The 16,370-nt window shown below is 37.9% G+C and overlaps 9 protein-coding genes across 9 annotated transcripts; 4 read left to right on the forward strand and 5 right to left on the reverse strand.

Annotated features, from left to right (window-relative positions):
* On the reverse strand, nt 1-2,580 carry RHIMIDRAFT_53893 (Metallo-dependent phosphatase). The gene is made up of 5 exons (XM_023615377.1): nt 2,206-2,580; nt 1,911-2,159; nt 1,680-1,862; nt 1,395-1,618; nt 1-1,335 (listed from the first exon to the last, which is right to left on the reverse strand). Exons 1-5 carry the CDS (start codon nt 2,400-2,402, stop codon nt 158-160), a joined length of 2,031 nt encoding a protein of 676 aa, XP_023469567.1. The 5' UTR covers nt 2,403-2,580; the 3' UTR covers nt 1-157.
* A 72-nt stretch (nt 2,581-2,652) lies between these two features.
* On the forward strand, nt 2,653-3,797 carry RHIMIDRAFT_53905 (uncharacterized protein). The gene is made up of 3 exons (XM_023615378.1): nt 2,653-3,151; nt 3,204-3,278; nt 3,337-3,797. The coding sequence occupies exons 1-3, from the start codon at nt 2,851-2,853 to the stop codon at nt 3,750-3,752; spliced, it is 792 nt and encodes a 263-aa protein (XP_023469568.1). The 5' UTR covers nt 2,653-2,850; the 3' UTR covers nt 3,753-3,797.
* Nucleotides 3,798-3,871: 74 nt separating this feature from the next.
* RHIMIDRAFT_53910 (uncharacterized protein) lies at nt 3,872-4,941 on the forward strand. Its single transcript, XM_023615379.1, has 2 exons — nt 3,872-4,192; nt 4,242-4,941. Exons 1-2 carry the CDS (start codon nt 3,949-3,951, stop codon nt 4,637-4,639), a joined length of 642 nt encoding a protein of 213 aa, XP_023469569.1. The 5' UTR covers nt 3,872-3,948; the 3' UTR covers nt 4,640-4,941.
* Nucleotides 4,942-5,011: 70 nt separating this feature from the next.
* Nucleotides 5,012-6,261, reverse strand: RHIMIDRAFT_233470 (VAMP-associated protein; the record flags this gene model as incomplete). Its single annotated transcript, XM_023607963.1, has 5 exons — nt 5,012-5,641; nt 5,693-5,794; nt 5,847-5,962; nt 6,013-6,165; nt 6,219-6,261. 5 exons carry the CDS (start codon nt 6,259-6,261, stop codon nt 5,012-5,014), a joined length of 1,044 nt encoding a protein of 347 aa, XP_023469570.1.
* A 1,310-nt stretch (nt 6,262-7,571) lies between these two features.
* RHIMIDRAFT_53930 (tubulin-domain-containing protein) lies at nt 7,572-9,650 on the forward strand. Its single transcript, XM_023615380.1, has 5 exons — nt 7,572-7,799; nt 7,851-7,886; nt 7,937-8,129; nt 8,180-9,497; nt 9,558-9,650. The coding sequence occupies exons 1-4, from the start codon at nt 7,767-7,769 to the stop codon at nt 9,265-9,267; spliced, it is 1,350 nt and encodes a 449-aa protein (XP_023469571.1). The 5' UTR covers nt 7,572-7,766; the 3' UTR covers nt 9,268-9,497; nt 9,558-9,650.
* Nucleotides 9,148-10,693, forward strand: RHIMIDRAFT_264395 (uncharacterized protein). The gene is made up of 6 exons (XM_023611748.1): nt 9,148-9,497; nt 9,558-9,661; nt 9,717-9,876; nt 9,927-10,048; nt 10,108-10,191; nt 10,248-10,693. The coding sequence occupies exons 1-6, from the start codon at nt 9,485-9,487 to the stop codon at nt 10,611-10,613; spliced, it is 849 nt and encodes a 282-aa protein (XP_023469572.1). The 5' UTR covers nt 9,148-9,484; the 3' UTR covers nt 10,614-10,693.
* Nucleotides 10,694-13,741: 3,048 nt separating this feature from the next.
* On the reverse strand, nt 13,742-14,352 carry RHIMIDRAFT_233474 (uncharacterized protein; the record flags this gene model as incomplete). Its single annotated transcript, XM_023607964.1, has 2 exons — nt 13,742-14,137; nt 14,191-14,352. The coding sequence occupies 2 exons, from the start codon at nt 14,350-14,352 to the stop codon at nt 13,742-13,744; spliced, it is 558 nt and encodes a 185-aa protein (XP_023469573.1).
* A 540-nt stretch (nt 14,353-14,892) lies between these two features.
* On the reverse strand, nt 14,893-15,829 carry RHIMIDRAFT_264399 (uncharacterized protein; the record flags this gene model as incomplete). The annotated part of the gene is made up of 4 exons (XM_023611749.1): nt 15,673-15,829; nt 15,391-15,642; nt 15,186-15,310; nt 14,893-15,130 (listed from the first exon to the last, which is right to left on the reverse strand). Exons 1-4 carry the CDS (start codon nt 15,811-15,813, stop codon nt 14,893-14,895), a joined length of 756 nt encoding a protein of 251 aa, XP_023469574.1. The 5' UTR covers nt 15,814-15,829.
* RHIMIDRAFT_53957 (uncharacterized protein) lies at nt 15,668-16,370 on the reverse strand. The gene has a single exon (XM_023615381.1). The coding sequence runs from the start codon at nt 16,311-16,313 to the stop codon at nt 15,876-15,878; it is 438 nt and encodes a 145-aa protein (XP_023469575.1). The 5' UTR covers nt 16,314-16,370; the 3' UTR covers nt 15,668-15,875.

Raw genomic sequence — 16,370 nt, forward strand, 5'->3', positions numbered from 1 at the left:
TTTCATCTTTTTCTTCAACTAAACACAATGACGTAATTCTGGTTGCCAAGGAAGAGGAATGCCTTTTGGAAAGAAAAAAATGGGAGGGAGCCTTGGCATAGCAAAGGTGGCTTTTTATTTGTAAAATGTTGTTACAATAAGGTATAGTTTTACAATTCTAATAGTCTACACGTACAATTCTACCTTCAACAACCGGGGAAATGCTGCACCATCGTTTAACCCAAGATTGTTCATATTCTTTATCATATCTGCATTCGTTTTGATTTTCTTCTATATCCTCTGGATCAATGCAATCAGGATGTCCCTTACTGGAATCTACAAAAGCATCGCTGATACCTTCACGACTGATATGATAGTTGGCACGCTCCTTGATATCGCTGCTCAAGAATAGCTCTCCGTCTTGGCTTCTAGTCTCGCAATCACACTCACGTCCATCATCAGGGTGATCGTGTCCCTTGAACTGCAATGCGACGTTTCGCCAGTGAGCGGCAGCAGATGCCACTAGCTTTTTCACACGACTTTCGTTGTGTACATGCTTTGCTTGGTACTCACGGAAGGCGTTGATATACTTTAAGCCCAAAAAGAATCTTCGATAAAGAGTGGATACGAGCACACCGGATTCTTCATCCACAATAATTTTCTCATCAGGTACCTTGAAGGCGTCATAACCGTCGTATCCACCCACGAGGTACTGACGGGTAGCTACAACATATTCACGATCCAAATCTAAAGGGTCCATATTTTCTGGATCATATCGAGACGTGTGGCCGCTCAAGTTGGGAAGAGCAAGGGAACGGCTTCGCTTATGACCATGTGGCTTTGGTGAGGTTGTTGTGTGTCTAACGGTATAGACTTTGCGCACACGATTACCAGGAGGCATATCAGGGTTCCATTCGAGTCGAATACCAGCCAACTGGGGAAATCGGCCTTCCTGCTTTGGGTACTCGGATACACTATTTTCCAATGCGTCCCACAACTGCTTACCAGTGACGCGAATGACAACAACAGGATCCAAGAATGGAAAGGCAGTCAAGATATCACCAAACGTAATTTCACCTACGTCAATCACGTTGTCATTTCGAATGGTGCCTCCTACACAGAACCCTATTTCAGCAGGCTCAGGCATCATACGATAGTACATCATCATCAAATCAGCCGTCAGATTGCCCAGATTGGTTTCTTCAGTTCTAACAGACATACTGCGTCCATCTAAAGGAACGGTCGTGTATCCTATTGGTGTACTTGTCTTGGCCGTGACTTGTTGACCTACTTGTTCCACAAGCCTTTCTGTCTCTGGGTCAGGTACAACTGATGAATCAGCCACTATTCTTTCCACTATACAGTATTTACTTTAGTCATTTTGTATGCACTCGTATCTTTTTTAGGAGACTTACCAGAGATTGACTGAACATGTTTTCTCCCATCATCTCCCTCTTCAATTTCTAATTTCAAGTGGGAAAACTCTCTGAAATCGGTACCACTCTTTATGACCCTTATGCCATCTGTATTTTCCAAACCCTCTTCGGGATCAAATCCGACATCCTTCAAGTTTTGTTCTCTTGTCCAAGTATCACCGACAATATTGACCGATCGAGAGACATAGTAAAAGTGATCGTGGCTAAATAAAAAAAGGGACTGAATCAACGAGGAAGAATATCATGTGGAATTATTTAATTTACCCTCCCAAAACCAAATCTATTTCATTCTGACAATGAGTGGCTAACTTAATATCATTTGGGACTCTCATATGCGTCAAAGCAATGACGATATCCACATGGTGAGGCCCATTAGGATCTCGTAGCTCTTCTGAAAGTTCCTTTGCTACTCTAATAAAGTCGTGGTATATCAATTCAGGCGGGAATCTATTGATGTGTAAGCATTCATCACACAAAATATTGATAGCTGCTTACGATGGAATGGTTTGGATCCATTCTTTCTCTACTAGGCCAATAATACCTATACGTAAATTCTCTTGTTCCATGACCAAATAACGCTTGATGACCGGGTCTGCCGTCTGATCCTTTTCATCAAGGACATTAGAAAGTATCCAGGGAAAGTTTGTTTGCCTAATCAGTTTACCGAGCTGAGGCATACCGAAGTCAAAGTCGTGGTTGCCTAGACAAGCAGCTGCTATATGAAGTTGGTTCAAAATTTCAGGCCTAACAGCAAGGGTGAGTACAGATATATGATAAGTACTACCCTTACATATGTGAACCTCGTGTGATGGTCCCTTCCAGACTTGGATTAAAGGCATCTCCAGAGAATAAGACGAGTGGTTTATGCTTAGATGAGGCAAGGGTATCATTTATTTTCGTTGCAAACCGAGAGGCGCCACCGATAGGTTCTTCCTTTCCTGGGGCAACATGATAGACATCGTTAAAATGAATTAGTTCAAGCGGCATCGAATAGGGGAAGTAGAAAGGGTAAACGGTATAAAAAGAAAAAAGCGATGATGGTCCTCAGATGTTTGTTGCGCGGGTATTTTATGTCTGAATCATCGACGTGTAACATTGTTTTTAGAATGCTGTCATCGATAGAGCTTTGAAAGGCAGATTGCAGATAATTCTTTATTTAGAAATATCTTTTTTTTTTGAATACTTACATTGAGAAGATATCTTAAAGGGGCGAATAAATGAAAGGAGCAGACAAATGATTTAATATAAAAGTTATCTCGGATGCCTTCAGTTTCAAGAAGGATGAGGGGGAAAAAAAAGAGAGAAAAAGAAAGCGGGAAAGAATAGGAAAAGATAGAGGAGAAATAGATGAAGGAAGGGGTTTGTGGGGATTAAGGAGAAGTGTATAATTGAGCATTTGGATTCATGGTATCTTCTTCTTTCCCTTCTTTCTTTAATGAAGGCTTTAATTACACAGATATTTATATTGCTTATAATACAATGGCTTAGTATTGCCGTTATCATTTTAAATGCTTTGTCAAGTCATACATCTTGGAAGGAATTGATTATGGGTGCTTCATCTTTATTTGCCGCATCCCTATTGCTATTAATCAGTATCCATCAATTCTTTAATGGATTTCGACACAACAAGTCTCTGCTACCATCAAAGACCATCTTAGGCTTGCAGATCATACTACCAGTTATTATAATATCTGTGTGGATCACTACATCTGTCATTCTATCCACTCATTTTAATGGTTCGTTATTGAAGAAGAAAAAAGCATATATTCATTGTTTGTGCGCTTATAGAATCAATGTTGTGTCAGTCTGATTTGAATAGAGACAGAAATTTATGTACTTTAGTGGATACAATGATAGTTATAGGTATGTTATCATTTACTATTTAAGCTTTTTTAACGCGTGCATAAACCCTATGCATTAGCTTTTATTACTATAGCCTTTTGGTTCATATTACTGCTGGTGTCACTCATTTATTTGTTTCAACATCCATTGCCTAATACAATGGATGGTCCATTAAATCTAAAACAATACGAAGATAACAATGAAATTAGCCATGAGAGTTTGGTGACCAAAGCCCTGCATCGACCAACTGTTCCTAGATTATCTCCAATAACTACTGAAACGAAAATTACAACTGATGAGGAGAAAACAAGAGAAAAGGAAAAGATAAACTACGCTATTGAGACTAACGCTACCATGACAACAACAACAACCAGCACTACTATTACTAAAGAGTGGTGCTTAGGAATTGACTTTGCACCTGTCAATCTAAACTTGTCGCTTCCTACACCGAGTGAATTACTAAGAAGGGATAAACCTGTTTACGTAAAATACTGAATAAAATAATAGCCAATAAATGTAACTATTTTATGAGGTCACAAGACCACTCTGTTGTTTATTTTTGTATGCAAAGGACAAGTAATCTTTGTTATTTTTCTCTTGTTTTGATAGGTGAATGACAAACACATTTAAAATAAAGTCCCAAAAGAGTTGTTCGTCACCCATCATAACGAGCAATAGATGTATTCCGTTTATGAGGCTATCTAAAAAAAAGAAAGATCAGGTGAAGCAGCATTACTTGCATGTGCAGCAGGAAGAACAACAACAAGAAAAAATGCTGCAGAGTGAGCAAATAAATCAGCCTATGTTGATCACTACTCCTTTCTATAATCATCGTTATCATCACAATCAAGATTATTCTCGAAATAAAAATATAGCGTCTATTGCTCAGAGAAAACCCACACCGTTCACAGTAAAGACATTAGCCGAGGATAGAGGTAAATCTTGTTTTGCCGACTATATATAATCCGCTTAAACGGTTCACAGACAAAATGGACAGTGAAACCATTGAAAAAATAAAGCAGCAGTTACATGAGATACACATGAAGGAAATGATTGAATTCAAAAGACTAGAAAAAAGGCACCAACTTAGAGAACTGCGTATACATGAACAAATAATGGAAACACAGAATCAACTAGCCTCATTGTTATCTTATATGTCGAATAATGATCATTATTTTGCTACCTTCCCAAGAAGTCACTTTTATGGAAAAGATCATGGCTATACACCTTACTCTTATTATCATTGGTATACTAATGGCTACTATAATTTACCAGGTACATATCCATCAAGTACATACTATACAAGAGCGAATAGACAACTATATACCTTCAAAGATGACGACAACAATGATTATTATTATGCACCACGATGGTCTTATTAAAAAGTAAATGACCCTATTCATGTTTCCTTTTCTATCCAAAGAATGTCTTGCTCTGTTTTCAATATATGTAAAGAGATAATGTGTGTATTAGAACTATATATTTGCCGTATTTTGGAACAATTCAAGCAGAAAATAGTTATCTCAATACTTTGATAAAAAGAAAGAGAAAGACCTTGTAGGGTTTTTATAGGTCGTAGCCTTTTGTTTTCTAAAGAAAAGGCGGATGTCTAAGGAGTAAATAAGTGTAAAGAGAAGGTATGGGCTAGCATGGTGTAAATATCAACAGTACAAATAACAGCAACTACCATAAGAGCAAAGGAAATAGTAACGTTAAAAACAACTATGTATACCTTTATATGCAAATTTTTATTGCTAGAAGAATAAATAGGTAAAGAGAAAGACAAGAATAGCCACGCCTATCAAGACTTGAGGTGGATATCCTTCTACTGCGCGAGGTCTCTCCAATTGAGCCAAGTGTTGATGAACAGCATCCAAGGGTTGTACAGTAGATGCAAGTTTTCGTCCGCCCACGGTTTGATTGTTGTTACGTGCACGCATACCCTCATCTTGTAATCTCTTAAGTTCTTCAATTTCTTTTTCAAGTCTTTTTATCTTTTCTAATGCTTCTTTCAGTTGTTTCTTATCTTCACTTTCCTGTACCTTATTATCAAATTGGGGCTCCACTGCTGTAGTTGCAGATGCTGTGGTTGCCGTTGTGGGTGATGTTAATACAGCTTCAGAAGCAGTTGTAGCAGCTGGAGTGGTCTGTACTGGTGCTGGAGGTGGTACTATGGAAAGCTTAGGAGCAGTAGTGGCAGTATCATTATGGGTAGTAGTAGTAGTAGTAGTAGCCTCAGGCTGTGAAAGGGATGATGTCTGTGGCACTACAGGAAGAGTAGGGCTAGAAATTACGTCACTATGAACAGGAACCACAGCAGGTGTCGTCTCTTGATTGACCACTTCTTTATCGTTCGTAGATGGTTCTGAAGTGACCATAGTAGACTTGATGTAGATTAATAATCTGAATTTTATCTCTTGTATATCATGTGTTACCTTTTCAGTTGATGCTGATTCTTCCTCTTTTGGTCCCCCAAATGCACATTTGATCTTGTGCTGATGCATACTTTGTTTATCTGAACTTTCAATATGAGACCACTTTATAAAGAAAAGGTTAAGAGAAGAAGGAAAAGAGGTGGATATACTTTACCATACTTGTGATATCTTGTTGTTCAAGTGATGGATTGAGTGGAGCTGTTTGTACCAAGAACTTGTCTTTACATTTATAATCATCGGGGAGTTCTTCCTTAAAAGGCTGTAGAATGACTATTATTTTATAAATAAACAAAGACAATCCTTTTTATAAACAGACTTACTTTGTACTTCAATTTCAGAGTTAGGCTCAATTCTACCAGCGTTGGGTCTAACACAGTATTGCTTAGGAGCCGTTGTCTTTACTTTAAAGATGACTGGAAAATCATTTGTATTCTTAACAAACAACGATTCTTTTGAAATACGCGTAAAAGGGCCTATAAAAAACAAGATGAGCTATTGATTCTATTGTATTTAAATATGAGCTTACGGTGAAATAATAACTGTTCAGAAGGTTCAATACGAACAGACATTTTAATTATAAAAAAGTAAGAAAGAAAGGAGAAAGAAAAAAGAATGTGAATCACATGCTGGTTAAAGCTCCGTTGATCCAAATTGGAATCTCTTTAAACAACCATGTATTGCACCTGTCACAAATTGTGTTTCCGCTAAATCTTTTGAAATACTCCCTAAGTAACTTAAAAAAAAAAAAAAACACTCAAAACCACTTGGGAAAAAAATGTTTTCTCTAAGCTCTTCAAATTAACTGAAAAAATCCTTTAAAGAGTCTTCGTAGAAAAAATATACGTATTTATTGCGTACAAAAAAAATGAATTGTCCAAATAAACAGTAGTTAAAAAACACTATCTTTGTGTTGAAGGATGTTGGTATGGATTTCTTGTGTTTTTAATTGTGGATGTAAAGTTCTTAATTTCCAAAAAGTCAGAATCTTTTTGGCTAGATTTGTTAAGCTCCTTAATTTAAGCGCCAAGAACAGCATACGCTTGTCCCAGCGATTCAGACAACGCATTTACACGCAATAGTCTTTGCTGCTCACGCAAAATGGCTTGATCACTTCCAGATCTACGAACTGATTCGTTAAATCATACATGATTTGGTCCAAAATCAGCGCCGACTTCTTATCAATACGCTCAACCAAAAAAGTACTGTGTTCTTCTTGCAATTTAGATGGTCTTTCGATAAGGCTTTTTATCTGTTTTCATCACACATTGATCTCTATCGTGTCAGTTACTTGAAATATTAACTTTAAATAAAGGATGATGATTGCCAGATATTGACTTTTGTTGTTCTTTTATATATAAACACCAAGAAATACTACAAGTATGCTGATTGAAAGGATCTCTAATGGAAAGCATATAATCGTTCACTAAAGTTTTGGTATAGGTATATTAAAAGTATAGCCTTTGTAGCTTGTATGGAAACAGTATCTCAATTATTTTTGAGCCAGCTGCATAGTTGAAAAAGTCAAGTTAGTTTGTATGCATCATTATATGCATTTGCTCTCTAGTATTACTCTAAATTATAAAAGTGCTTTCGTTACTCAAGATCAAAATAAAAGAAAAGCACAAGGGTGGGTGATAGATGGCTAAGGAAGGGTTATTTGGACAGATAAGCTAATAGATGTCTCTTTGTTTGGTGTGAAGTATAAGGATGACCCCGATTGTCCTTTCACAGTGATTTGAAACTCTATCTCTAATGAAAACAAGGTCAGGTCTAGGCGTCATAAAAAGTATGTGCACAATTGTACCATTGCTTTTGGGATATTCTTTCTTTCTTTTTTTTTTTTAAAAAAAAAAACCCTGTGTGTACAAGAAAGACGAAGCCTCTATGTTTATAGAGTAAGGGCGAATTCCGATAAAGGAGGTAAAGGGAGTTTAAAAGATAATGAAATACATTGCTCCTTTTTTTTAGTGCAACAAAACACATTTTCCCTGGCCTTTTTTTTTCTTCTTTTTCATCTTTCTTTTTTAGTTCAATCGTAACTCTTGAACAGAACAAAACACACTTCTTTAATAAAATGAGAGAAATCATCAGTGTTCACGTTGGTCAGGTAAGTACATTATACGTCAAAGGGGCTTAGACTTAATTATCTATTATTTAGGCTGGTATTCAAATTGGTAATGCTTGCTGGGAACTTGTAGGTGATAAATATAAATTAAATATATTTGAAAACAAACTTTCTTTTAGTACTGTCTCGAGCACGGTATTCAACCTGATGGTCGTATTCCTGCTGAAAAGGAAGTAACGAATCACTCGTTTGCTACCTTTTTCAGTGAAACAGGTGGGGGAAAGCACGTTCCTCGTACTGTCTTTGTCGATCTAGAACCAACTGTAGTTGACGAAGTGCGTACAGGTGCTTATAGACAACTATTCCATCCAGGTATAGAATACTTGCTTATCTTGATCATACTTTTTAATATCTTCATCTAGAGCAATTGATTACTGGAAAAGAAGATGCTGCCAACAACTATGCACGCGGCCACTACACTGTCGGTAAAGAACTTGTCGATTCAGTCTTGGATCGTATTCGTAAATTAGCAGACAATTGTTCTGGGCTACAAGGTTTTCTTGTCTTCCATTCCTTTGGTGGTGGCACTGGTTCAGGATTTGGTGCTCTCTTGATGGAACGTTTATCAGTAGACTACGGTAAGAAGTCGAAACTTGAGTTTTCCGTCTATCCCGCTCCTCAAGTGTCTACATCTGTTGTCGAACCTTACAATTCCATTTTGACAACCCATACTACCTTGGAACATTCTGACTGTTCATTCATGGTTGACAATGAGGCCATCTATGACATTTGTCGTCGTAACTTGGATATTGAGCGACCCACCTACGCCAACTTGAACCGTTTGATCGCACAGGTGGTCTCTTCCATCACTGCTTCTCTTCGTTTTGATGGCTCCCTTAACGTTGACCTGAACGAATTCCAGACCAACTTGGTTCCTTATCCTCGTATTCATTTCCCCCTCGTCACTTATGCCCCTATTATCTCCTCTGCCAAGGCGTTCCATGAGCAACTCACAGTCCCTGAAATCACCTATTCCTGCTTTGAGCCCAATAACCAGATGGTTAAATGCGACCCTCGTAATGGTAAATACATGGCCTGTTGCTTACTTTACCGTGGTGATATCGTTCCCAAGGACACCAATGCTGCTATAGCAACCATCAAGACTAAGCGTACCATCCAGTTCGTCGACTGGTGTCCCACTGGTTTCAAGGTTGGTATCAACCATCAGCGTCCTACTGTCGTTCCTGGTGGTGACTTGGCTGAAGTTCAACGCGCTGTCTGTATGCTGTCCAACACGACCGCCATTTCTGAAGCTTGGGCTCGCCTCGATCACAAGTTTGATTTGATGTATGCCAAGCGTGCCTTCGTCCATTGGTACGTCGGCGAAGGTATGGAAGAAGGTGAATTCTCAGAAGCTCGTGAAGACTTGGCCGCTCTCGAAAAGGATTATGAAGAAGTCGGCGCAGACTCCTTGGGAGATTCTGAAATAGAAGATGATGCTGAGTACTAAATAAATTATTTTGTTTCCTGCAATTCAATCAAACAATAATTCCGCACCCAGTTTTTCCCGAGTTATTATAGACTACAATGGATGGTGGCAGAATTTAATACACAGTTCGAAAAAACGAAAAAAATCTCAGCGGCCCAATCACAATTTTGAACGACAACTATTTGGGAAATTCTGTACTAGTTTCTGTCACTATTCATTGTAAAGAATTTAATACGAAATGTCTATTCCTGGTATTTGAAAACTGAGGGCTAATGCTGAGACAGATTCAGTCTAATTCACCCTTTTAATAGTACCCTTTAGCGATATTGGAAAACCTAGCAAGGATCTCTTGAGTAAAGATTATCCCATTGATGGTGTTAAAGTTGAGGTTAAGACCACGGCTTCAGACGGCATGGTAAAGATCAATTAACAAATGAAAACATGCAGTGAAAACTGATATGAATCGATAGACCTTTAAAGTTGCTGGACACCGTGATAGTAAGACGGGGATTATGGTAGCTGACATGGAAACGAAATATGTAGATAAAAAGAATGGTGTTGCCATAACTGAAGGCTGGACGTCTTCTAATCATTTAAATAGCAAAGTTGAGCTTGATAATAACCTGACTAGTATGTTTATATAAGCTATTGATGGATACAAAATTAACCAGATATATCAGAGGGTCTTAAGCTTGAGCTGTTGACATCATATGTACCCGTCGTTGACATCAAAGTAGCCAAACTAAATGCTATTTACAAGAAACCCACTCTTCATACTGTTGCAAGTGTTGATCTCTTTAAGGTACATCAAGTGAAAAAAAGATTACTGAAATGACTCAACACTTTGATACCTCTTTTCAGAGAAGCTTCAATGTCAATTCTGTCGTTGGTCGCCAAGGACTAGTTGCGGGCGCTGAAGTTGCTTATAATACAAAGGAAGCTAGGGTATGTATATATAATTGTTCTTGAATGTTTGCTAAAACCAACAACTTCCTGGATAGATTAGCAACTACAGCGCAGCCGTAGGTTACTCTCAAAACAGTTACTCTGTTGCACTCTTGGCATCAAACAATTTATCACACTATGCTGCTTCATATTACCATCGTATCAACAGTAATTTGGAGGCTTCAGGAAAGGCCGAGTGGAATAGTATGACGAATGTTTTGGGCCTTGAATTTGGTGGTAAGCTCGTACTTGATAGTACTGCTTCAGTTAAAGGAAAGATTACCAATAATGGTATTGTTGGTGTTGCTTATATGCAAACCATTCGTCCTGGCGTAAAAATTAATCTGGGTGCAGCTGTTGACGCGACTCGCCTCAATGAAAGCGCTCACAAGATTGGTCTTTCCTTATCTTTTGAAAACTAAAAGTATGTGAATAAAGTTGTATTTTAATTTTTTCTTGTATTAAAAATGAAGGAAAAGCTTATTATGAATCATTCTCTTGGGACGATACTCAATAACGTGATAATCGTAGCATTCTTGAAATCTTCAACCTTTTGTAGACAATATACTTTTGAACAATAATAATAGTAAAGCGGATGAAAACGCGTCAAAACTTTACAGAGAAAGAGCTTTTCATTATAAAAAATGCACTACGTCTCGCTTTTGCCTCATTTTATCTTTATTGGGGGCATTTCTGATGAGAATAAGGCATTTAAAAGTGGCGTTAATGTATCATATCAATGTATTCCTACCTTTTTGGTCCATTATAACATTTCAATATAGCTTATTATTTTTAAGAGCGACAACGTTACTTTTACCATCTAAAACCTGTTGACTAACCATATACGGTTTGTTACATATATCAAAAAGAGATGCTGCTAGGTTAAAGCACTCAATATTAATATTAATATAAATTATTCTCTTGCTCACAAAACCAGTTGATTTGATGCAAAACATTAAATCAAAGTCTCTTTTCAACCTGCATTTCCTCCCTTTCTCAACTGTTTAAATTCCCGCGAATGGCAAACATCGTTGCTCATTGTAAATTACTAATATAAGAGCAAAAGTAGTTAGTATAAGAACAGCAAAATTGAGGTACACAGAAGAGAAACCGTATGGATGACCGTGTACAAAGAAGGTACAAGTAAACCTTGGAAGCTTCTATTTCAAAATAAGCTTGTACATCAAACTAACCAATTACAAATGTAGGACAACAAGGAGGGAGGTGCATTTACACGTCATGGGCTTGCTTTGGTTTATCTTTTTAAAGCAAACGAGAAGAACTTAATGGCGTCGGTGTTTGCGGCGTGTGTGAGCTATTTTTTTAAGTGGCAAATTCTTTGTGCAAAGAAAAATGGGAATACACAGCATGTCAAGAGGCATACAGGAGGCGTAGCAGTAGTGTACATGTGTATTAGGTAAAAATGGTCACTATGATATGACAAGTTTTTCGAGCATTATGCAATAAATGCAAGGGAACCTCTTTTACGCTTCTTGTTTGATAAATGCACTGTCAGTGGTAGAAGTTATTCTTAACACGGTCTGGATCAGGGCATCTATGTATGATTTTTCAATATTGTGCTGAAAAACATTTTGATTCCACAGATACTTCGCGGACTTAAGTACACAAAATACTCTCCCTGTATCTTTATAGTTACCGATTTCTGCTTCTCATCATGTTAGGGAATGGGATTTGGACCAATGATCCTTTTCGATAAACAACATCCAAATTTGAATTGGTTTATCACTTTCCTATTCAAGAGTAAACAGCCGCGGGCAGAATAAATGAATTTGTGCCACACCTTAGTATATCGGGTAACAGTTGGACAGGTTGAAATGAAATATGGCTCATTACAGTAATTCTAAATCTAACTGTTATAGTGATACGTACGTGTTCCTTACTGCAGCGATAGTAAAAGATATTGCGTATAAAATACAAGGACAACTTCATGGCTCAATAGATAAAGATGCATTAAACAGAAAATACATGTTGTAGAATAACGTAAACTGTGAGAATAAACACCCCGACGCAAGTAATAAGCTGTAGAGCGAATGAAATCTTGTTCTTGATTGAGAAAATACTACGCCATTGAACTTGCAGTAAATGTAAATGCAAAGATCACATTGCAAATAGAGTTACATATTAAAAAGAAGTCATCACTTATCCAAAACAACGTCTAATAATAAAAAAAAGCATACTAAGCTCTTTTGTATCGTTTACAGTGTATCCAGTGTAGTCTTGTTATTTCCACTGTGTGTGTGTAATGTTGACAATTTGATCCAAAAGTACTAAATGTTTAACGAATTAATTAATGTGGAACATGCTCAAAGAGGCTGTGAGTGTATAGACTAAACTAACGTGCGTTGAGAGAGTACATGATACTGTATTGAATATCAAGTTAAAAACGTCTACTTGATTCATGTTATTATAGCAAAGACGCCATATGACATAATGGTACAAGTAAACGTTGAATCAGATCCACAGTTGTCTTACACATATTTGATCTAGCAACGACAGCAGAAACCGGGAATTAACTTGGCTGTGCTACATTGACAGAGGAGAATACTTAGCAGAGCATTTGCTCTAGAAAGAAAAAGTATAAATACTCCCCCTCTCTTTGTGATTTTCCAAACGTTTCATTAACAAACACTCTTGTATAACAACATGCGTTTCACTCTTGTCTCCTTTATCTCTGCTGCTCTCTTAATGAAGGTAACTGAAGCTGGTTGGTCCTTTACCGTCTATGAAAATGCTGGCTATGGTGGAAAGTACCTGTCTTACAGCGGTAGATCACCTGTACAATCTTGCCACGACATTGATTCTCGCTTGGACAACAAGGTCAGCTCTTTTAGATATACTACCACTTGCTGTAATTTGAAGATGTATGATGGCCATGGCTGTTCTGGAGCTGTTTTGGGCTCTACTACTGATAACTGGAACGTCAACCAAATCAGTAGTGGAAACAACGATAGGATGTCCTCTTTCCACATTGATTGCCGTAAAACTGCTGTTGCTTGTGTTTAAATATCACTGTCTTTGTGAATAAGCTCGTACAATATCGTCGTATTATCTAATAAATGTTGATCTGCATTCTCAGAATTACTTAAACTTCTGTCTCCAAGTTAGCATGGATGTGGGGTGTCTATAGGCTGTAGATCAATCTTTACCAAATATGTAGCTGTCCAGCTGAAGAAAATAGGTTGGACCACAAAAAGGTACGGCCAAGGAAATTTAGGACACAATTTGAAGAGTTTTATTTTTATCACTTTATACTCATATTATGTGCTTTGTGTTTTTTTTTTTTTTTTCATTTTTTACAGCCCTTTTTCGCAATCTATGCGCCTTTGCTAGAACGATAATGAACGTCATATCCAACTTTCACAGTCTTCTTTGCTGATATATACTGTTACACTGCGAATACGTTAGCTGATCTTCGTGCTTTGTCTGATTGAGGCGGGATCATTGCTTACAACATTTTTTAACTTGGACCAGAACTCCTCAATTGGATTTAAAAATGGAGAATATGGTGGAAAAAGAGAAGTTGACATCCTCATTGTTCAACCCAATCTCGAACAAGGTTAGCCTTGTGAATGGATGCGTTATCAAGCACCAAGTACTTGTAATTCATACCAGCTGCATCAGTTGTAGTGAGGGCTTGCTCTATGAATTCTAGAAAGCCGTTACTAGTTGTGCCTTTTCTTTTTGCAGCTGGTGTATCATCAGTTCGTTGTTGCGTTCCTGCTGTTGCTGTAGTAATAATCTCCTTTTTTGAAAGAGTAATAAGACCAACTTTGGAAATGGCACCTAGGATACTGACATTTGGCCCCCTTGCTTCAACTTTAATTTTACAAGGTATTCCAACTTCACACCAATCATAAGAACGGTGCATGTTTGTATTGAATCCAGCCTCATCAATAAACATACAGTCATTCATAAAATCTATTTTCTGATGAATCCAGAAGTTTACCGTATCATATCTTTTAACAACAGTTTCCTCACTGTCTCGTGCGAAATATTGTGGGACAATGCGTTTATAAGTGAGACAACACCTTTTTTCATATGAGTTGCTACTGATCTTGGGGTAATTTGAACTTCCTTAAAATTTTTGCAAAGTTGATCTGTGACAGCTTCGACTGTCAAGGTTGGTTCATTGGCTAACATTTCAAAAATAAAGACAGTATGCACGTCCTTAAGTATCAATCTTCGATCCTTGTGTTCTTTGAGACTGATGGTATCAGGAAGAAAACCTAATACAAAAAGATTGGCAATTGCGTTAGAATTATATGAAGAAGATAAGAAAAAAAGAGAAATTAGAGAAAGCCGAAGAGAAAAAAGATTGAAAAACTTGAATACAAAGGATCGAAATTAGAACTAGAAAAGAATATGTTAATACAAAAACAATTAACAATGCTGGTATTGATGATTATATGAATGAGTGTCTCATAGTAACTGTCTTATTGTTTTATTAAAAATAAATTTTAGAAAGAGGATAAAATTATGACGTGTATGAAAAAACAATTGGCGCATATTAAAAAAGGTATTTACGCAAAGGCTAAAAATAAAATACGTGCGAAGGAGACGATATACAAATGAGAGTAATAAGTACCAAGGAGAGAATATAAAGAGTTATACAGTTAGTTATGTAAGAAAATTATTACATACAACTTATCCCGAAGGCATTTAGATGTGTCCTAGCGATAACTAGGACGGAGAATCATCGTCTAAGCGTATTCTAGTTCTTGGTTGCTCCTGATCGTCCACTCTTCTTCGACGTTTTGTAGGAGCAACAGCAACCCGGCGAAACCTATGAGGAACCATGCCATTACGTCGAAACCCACGAAGGATGTGTATGTAGTTGAGGCAAGCAGCAACATCCCTGTTCCATAAGCGATATCTATCTGGTGCTGCCATGGCGAGTCTACAGTATAGATTGGTGCATCTACAAGCAATATTCAATCAGCATAAAGTCACCCAGGTGGCTCATGTATTATTACCTTAAAATATCATGGCAGACAGCCGTAGAATATCGCTCTCGTTGATACAGTCGTGGATTTGGAACACGACGGAACGTGTGGAGGCTTTCGTTGTGGCATGCTGGACAGTACCTACTGGTCTTGTACTAGTCTATAAAAAAACCTTGGAACCCATGTTTCTTGAGGAGTCTTCGGAAACTAAAGCCACGGATAGGTTCATGGCAACTAGCATGGGGGCGGACCAGTTTTCCATCACAAGCACAGCGTCTTCTCGAAACTTAGCGCGTAAGTCTTGAATAAGTTTTTGATCGGCACGTTGTTTGTTGAAACACACTGAAAGACGGACCTTGCTAAAGAGGGAGTATCCATTATCATGGCTTGTGATGGTATGTCCATAGAATCGACTGAGAACGGCAGACTGTTCAGATCTGGCTTGAAGGAAGCGGCCAAATTCTTCTACGGATACGATGCTGCTTGGCTGTTAAGAAAGGGCTTGCTCAGCTTGAACGACATCAGGATTCTGGGCTTTGAGATCTTGCAAGATTCGGCGGTACTTTTTGGTTTTCCACGTCTTTTCTTGCTGTTGTTTAGTGTACTGAAATTGCACTGGTTGCTCTGGTGTAGAGTTTTCGTGTACAAAATACAACATATCTCTTCTTCCTGGGTCCACAGCGACGCATCGACCAGAAATCTCTTGATAATTTCGACGAGTTAGGTTGATGATGTAGAAGGTAGCTTCATACTCCACTGTGAACCTTGCCGTGTATCTTGTTTGCCTGGCGAACCTCTTCTTGAGAACCGTGATACCAACGCCATCAGTTTGAATAGTGCCACGGAATCTAAGTTGTCTACCTTCTTGTGGCTTGAGAGCTTTTGAATCAAGGTTGACAACTCGGCGCCAGTAGTCCAGTTTATCGACAGCATTAGACCATCGAATTCCCAGGATGTTTTGACAGAGAATCTTGCTGTCGATAGTAACGTAACAAGGAGATCATGAGCGCCCGAGAGAAAAATAATTGAAGATGGGCAAACCAAGAAATACAAAGAGACGAAAGAGTTGATAAAAGGCCTTAAAGTGGTTGATAGGGTTATGCTTGATATCATAATAAAGTCCCTGTTCGCCAAAGTTGTAGCCTCTATCATAAGCATCAAAAACAGGCCGAAGAGTGTTAAGAGCTTCCATATAAATAGGTTCTTGAGGGATTT

This window comes from Rhizopus microsporus, assembly GCF_002708625.1.
Source record: "Rhizopus microsporus ATCC 52813 unplaced genomic scaffold scaffold_2, whole genome shotgun sequence".
Taxonomy (NCBI): Eukaryota; Fungi; Mucoromycota; class Mucoromycetes; order Mucorales; family Rhizopodaceae; genus Rhizopus; species Rhizopus microsporus.

Excerpts from the sequence above, each read along its gene's own strand:
- RHIMIDRAFT_53893 (XM_023615377.1), bottom strand. The coding sequence starts at position 2,402 with ATGCCGCTTGAACTAATTCATTTTAACGATGTCTATCATGTTGCCCCA. Across the intron at positions 1,863-1,910 it reads TGGATCCAAACCATTCCATC|ATTCCCGCCTGAATTGATAT; the intron begins GTAAGCAGCTAT and ends ACACATCAATAG. Across the intron at positions 1,619-1,679 it reads ATAGATTTGGTTTTGGGAGG|CCACGATCACTTTTACTATG; the intron begins GTAAATTAAATA and ends TTTTTTATTTAG.
- RHIMIDRAFT_53905 (XM_023615378.1), top strand. The coding sequence starts at position 2,851 with ATGAAGGCTTTAATTACACAGATATTTATATTGCTTATAATACAATGG. Across the intron at positions 3,152-3,203 it reads TCTATCCACTCATTTTAATG|AATCAATGTTGTGTCAGTCT; the intron begins GTTCGTTATTGA and ends GTGCGCTTATAG. Across the intron at positions 3,279-3,336 it reads GGATACAATGATAGTTATAG|CTTTTATTACTATAGCCTTT; the intron begins GTATGTTATCAT and ends CCTATGCATTAG.
- RHIMIDRAFT_53910 (XM_023615379.1), top strand. The coding sequence starts at position 3,949 with ATGAGGCTATCTAAAAAAAAGAAAGATCAGGTGAAGCAGCATTACTTG. Across the intron at positions 4,193-4,241 it reads GACATTAGCCGAGGATAGAG|ACAAAATGGACAGTGAAACC; the intron begins GTAAATCTTGTT and ends AACGGTTCACAG.
- RHIMIDRAFT_53930 (XM_023615380.1), top strand. The coding sequence starts at position 7,767 with ATGAGAGAAATCATCAGTGTTCACGTTGGTCAG. Across the intron at positions 7,800-7,850 it reads TCAGTGTTCACGTTGGTCAG|GCTGGTATTCAAATTGGTAA; the intron begins GTAAGTACATTA and ends TCTATTATTTAG. Across the intron at positions 8,130-8,179 it reads TAGACAACTATTCCATCCAG|AGCAATTGATTACTGGAAAA; the intron begins GTATAGAATACT and ends ATCTTCATCTAG.
- RHIMIDRAFT_264395 (XM_023611748.1), top strand. Across the intron at positions 9,662-9,716 it reads CCACGGCTTCAGACGGCATG|ACCTTTAAAGTTGCTGGACA; the intron begins GTAAAGATCAAT and ends ATGAATCGATAG. Across the intron at positions 9,877-9,926 it reads GCTTGATAATAACCTGACTA|AGGGTCTTAAGCTTGAGCTG; the intron begins GTATGTTTATAT and ends CAGATATATCAG.
- RHIMIDRAFT_53957 (XM_023615381.1), bottom strand. The coding sequence starts at position 16,313 with ATGCTTATGATAGAGGCTACAACTTTGGCGAACAGGGACTTTATTATG.